The following is a 4868-nucleotide window of genomic DNA, read 5'->3' as shown; positions in this document are numbered from 1 at the left end:
CCCGCACCGGCGGAAGGGGCTCTCGTCTTCGAAGATGCGGTGGCTCAGGGCTGGGAGATGGTCGGTGATCCCGAGGGATCGGCGCTTTACGGCCCCGTGAAAGAAGACAGCCCGCTTTTTCCCCCGTCCGCCCTGCCCGGAAAGCCCGTGCTTCCTGCCTCGCCTGCCACCCTTTCCAGCACGTCCCTGGGCCCTATCTCCGGGTCGTGCCTTGTTAGCGCGAGCGCGGTCGAGAAGGTCCTGAAGGCCGTGGTGGCGCTGGCCTGGCTGCACGCCAAGCACTGGGGCATCTTGGAGAGGGCGGCATGGGACGGGGTGGTCGACGCCTGCGTGCGCCCCGGGGGCTTGAAGGTGCTTCGAGGCAGCAGCTACAGCACCCTTAGCACTGGGAGCAGCCAAGACGGAGGGAAGAGGGGGGGGGGAAGCGCGGGGCGAGAGCCTGGAGGAGTTGGACGGGCTCCCCTTCCTGTGGGCGGGCGAGCACGTCCGGAGGCGACGCCGGCGCCTGTGCGAGGCCTGGGAGCGTCTGAGGAACCGGGCGGGCTTGTCCCTGTCTCAGGATGCCACGGCAAGGCTAGAGCGTCTGGTAGAGGAACCGGGTCTGTTGGAGGCGCTGTACCGGCCCGTGTTGACCAAGGACGAGGCGGTGCCCCAGGGCCTGCCAGGGTGGGTGGAGACGAACGAGGACGACGCAGTGGCGGTGCGTCGGGTCGGGACCTTGACCGTGCTTCACGGGGCGTTTACCTGGGACAAGCTGGGCTTCAGTATGCACGCGAACGAGGGCGTGCTGGCCGTGGGGTGGGAACAGGCCTGCGTCGGTCCGGGGCCGTGGGACCTCGCTTTGCTCTTAGCCACGGCGCGTCGTGATGGTGAAGAGAGCGAATTCAAGGGGTCAGGCAAGAGGGAAGACCAAAATGACGATGACGCCGAGATGACAGCCCTGTCCCTTTACCATCAAATATTAATGGAGGGCGGTGTGGAGCAGTACGACTTCGAACGGCTGCTTTTTGAGTACCAACGGGCAAAGGCGGGCCTGGCCCCAGAGCTTTTGAGTACTATTGCGCGGCACCTTGACGAAGAGGATGATGTCAAGGGCAAAAAATTAGGAGATACAGCGCAGGATGCTTATTGCATGTCCTTAAGAAATGCTCTGGAGGCCTCGCTGGATCTCTTGGACGGGTAACGACAGGTGGTGAACAGAACGAGATAATGTAAAGTTTATGGAAGGTGCTACAAACCAAAGCAAATCCTGTGTATGAGGAGAAAGGCGTTCTAAGTTCTTTCAAAAACATTTTTCCTCCTTTTTGTTTTCACTTGCTTTTACTCTTGGCTGTTTCCCTTCGAACTCCTTTTTTCCTTGTAGGGAAAGCAAGCTACTGCATTTCCTTCAGAGAGAAAAATATACATATCCCTTGATCAAGCAGACTTGGATCTGTTGATCAGAAGCTAGCTGACAATTTACATGCATTGATTAAATTGCTGCTTCAATGCCCAGCTCCACGGCAATGATCCGGACAGTGCATTTTTTTTACGGGTGTAGCCGGGAGGTTAACTACTGCCAGTAAGCTAAAAGCCTCATGTGTGGCCGACCAAAAATCGAATCTGGGCGGCGATGCACACCTTTGTCGCACATTTATAGACTAGAGAATTTGGACACTCACGCTATGTACATTTATTTTTTGCAGGGTCAAGCTTGTCTGCGGGGAATTTTACGCGGGGTGGACGAGCGCGGCATCATGGTAGGGATAAGACATGGCAATGGGCAAAGGCCGGAATAGTGCGATATGCACTTCTGTTGTGTTTTATATCGGTGTCTTATCATAGCTGTCGTGTCAAACGTCTTGAGGACAGTCAGGCATGAAAGGCATGGATATTTGTTCACTGTGTAGCTTTCCTTTTCTCATAACACTTGGCTCTGATACTCATCCTTTCTGTGCAGGTGCGTTTTGATCTTGACGGGCTGGACCTCTTCTTCCCTTATGATCGATTGTACGAGGAGCAGTACAACTATATGCTCGAATTAAAACGTGCCCTGGACGCCAAAGGGCATTGTCTGCTTGAGATGCCTACTGGCACGGGCAAGACCGTTTGTCTAATTTCTCTGATAACGAGTTACCAGTTCGCGCACCCTGAAGTGGGCAAGCTAATCTACTGCACTCGTACCGTGCCTGAGATGGTGAAGTGCGTGGAGGAGGTTCGAAAGGTCATCGATTACCGAGTGAAATGCATCGGCGCCGAGGGCGGGAAGGTACTGGCCGTCTGTCTGAGCTCGCGGCGGAACTTGTGTATCCACGAGAGGGTGATGGAGGAGAGCGACCGGGAGGCTGTGGACTCGGCCTGCCGATCTATGACCGCGTCCTGGGTGCGTCAGAGAGGGGCGACGTCGGCGAACGTGGAGCTCTGCCAGTACTACGAAGAATACGAGAAGAATGGCACGGATGCGGGCATTGCCCACGGGATATACTCCCTGGACGACTTAAAGGAGTTGGGGAAGGACCGGGGCTGGTGCCCGTATTTTCTGGCGCGGCATATCATTAATCATGCCAACATCCTCATCTACAACTACCAATACGTCCTGGATCCGAAGGTGGCGGGCCTGGTCTCCAAGGAGCTGGAGGCAGAGAGCATCGTTGTCTTCGACGAGGCCCACAACATCGACAACGTCTGCATCGAAGCCTTGTCTGTGGAACTGGACGAGCGGTCGCTGGACAAAGCCACTCGGTGCCTAGGGAAACTCTCCACCGAGGTGAGCAAGATGAAGCAGAAGGACGCGAACAAGCTGAACGAGGAGTACCAGCGCCTTGTAAGGGGTCTGGCGGAGTCGGGGGCCCTGGGTGGGGCTGCCGGGGCAGGCTCTGCGGCCTCTCCCGCGGACGCAATGCTTGCGAACCCGGTCCCTCGACTGCCCGACGCCTTGGCCCAGGAGGCGGTACCGGGGAATATTCGACGGGCCGAACACTTCCTGACCTTCATGAAGAAGGTGGTAGAGCATTTGAAGACCCTCCTCCGTGTAGACAGCACGCAGAAGCAGTCCCCCCTGGCTTTTCTCCACTACTTGCAGACGAAAACGGCGCTGGAAGTGAAGCCCTTGCGCTTCACGTACTCCCGGCTCAACTCCCTACTGCGCACCCTGGAGGTGACGCACCTGGACGAGTTCAACCCTTTGCAAGACGTGGCCGACTTCGCCACCCTGGTCGCCACCTACGCGGAGGGCTTCACGGTCATCACCGAGCCTCAGGGGTCCAGCATCCCCGGGCTTCGCCAACCCGTCCTCCAACTCTCCTGCTTGGACGCCTCCCTGGCCATCAAGCCGGTCTTCGAGCGCTTCAAATCGGTGATCATCACGTCCGGCACCCTCTCCCCCCTCGATCTGTACCCCACCCTCCTCAGTTTCACGCCCGTGGTCCGGCAGAGCATGGACATGTCCATGTTCCGGAAGAGCATTTGCCCCCTGGTGGTGACCAAGGGCTCGGGCCAGCAAGTGATCACGACCCGCTTCGAGAAGCGCGACGACCCCTCCGTGACGCGGGACTACGGCGAGCTCCTGGTGGAGATAGCCACCCACGTCCCGGACGGAGTCGTCTGCTTCTTCACCTCCTACTCCTACATGGAACGGGTCGTGCAAGAATGGGAGGACGGGGGGATCCTCCGGCAGATCTTGGAGAGGAAGTTGATCTTCATCGAGACCAAAGACGTGGTGGAGACGACCCTGGCATTGGACAACTTCCGACGGGCCTGTGACTCTGGACGGGGGGCGATTTTCCTCTCCGTCGCCCGAGGAAAAGTGGCGGAAGGGATCGATTTCGACCGGCACTACGGCAGGGCGGTCATTTTGATAGGAGTGCCCTTTCAATACACATTATCCCCGGTTATTCGCGAGCGACTCGAATACTTGCAGACGAAGTTTCACATCAACCCTTCGGATTTTTTGACCTTCGACGCCATGCGACAGGCGGCTCAGTGTGTGGGGAGGGTGATCCGCAGCAAGCTGGACTACGGACTGATGATATTCGCCGACTCCCGGTACAACCGGTACGATAAGAGAACGAAGCTACCGAAGTGGATCTTGGACTGCATGGGAACGAACCATTTGGACTTGTCGACAGGAGACGCAATGGACAAGGTCCGGAGGTTTTTGAAGGAAATGGCGCAGCCGATGGACGGGAAGGAGTTGCAAAAGATTCTGTTGGACGAGACCCGGATCGCGGAGCTGACGGCCATCCACCAGAGGGGCCTTCAGGGTCTCCAGGCGCGAAACAAGGGCGCGACACTTGGGGTGGCAGGAGCAGCCGCGCTGCCCTCACTCACGCAAGGTGGGACAGGAGGGGGAGCGGGTGGAAGGGGAAGCGTGGACGGGAAGGTGGGCGGTGGGGGGGGGGCAGCGGCGGGTGTGGTGGGAGGGGGCGTCGCGGTCCATGGACCCGGAGCTCGACGGGAGGAGCAGGCAGGGGATGACGTTGCTGCCATCGAACGGGGGGCATTGATTCGGGAGGAGGAGGAGGAGCGTCGGCGGGTGCGTGAGGAGGCGGAGGCGATGCGGCAGGATGCGGAGGACGAGGCCTGGCTGGAGCGTGCGGATGTGGAGGAGGGGCAGGACGCAGCGGTTGACATGGAAGAGGAGCGAGAGAGGGAGAAGGAGGCTCCCGTGTCGATGCCGCAGCAGGAAATGGGCCAAAAGGGCCAGGAGAAGAAACGAGAGGTCGATTTGGGGGGGAGGGGAGCGCCATGGAGGTCGAGCAGACGCGAGATGTAAGCTAGCGGTGTACAGTGGCTAAGAAGTAGATCCCGAGTGTTTAATCTGCTGCACGTAATAACCTTTCTATTTTTAAAAATTTCCTTTCGAACACTCTTTCCCCTGTTTTTGCCGA

The 4868-nt window shown here is 58.3% G+C and overlaps 1 protein-coding gene across 1 annotated transcript; it reads left to right on the top strand.

Annotated features, from left to right (window-relative positions):
- Positions 1-1736: 1736 nt before the first annotated feature.
- On the top strand, positions 1737-4747 carry ERCC2 (DNA excision repair protein ERCC-2; the record flags this gene model as incomplete). Its single annotated transcript, XM_005852443.1, has 2 exons — positions 1737-1739; positions 1940-4747. Coding segments are annotated over 2 exons (2811 nt in total), but the record flags the coding sequence as incomplete, so codon positions are not given.
- Positions 4748-4868: the final 121 nt, after the last annotated feature.

Source organism: Nannochloropsis gaditana, assembly GCF_000240725.1.
Source record: "Nannochloropsis gaditana CCMP526 unplaced genomic scaffold scaffold1220, whole genome shotgun sequence".
Lineage (NCBI taxonomy): Eukaryota > Eustigmatophyceae > Eustigmatales > Monodopsidaceae > Microchloropsis > Microchloropsis gaditana.
Note: the sequence above shows the minus strand (reverse complement) of the source record. Positions and strands in the feature narration are given on the sequence as shown.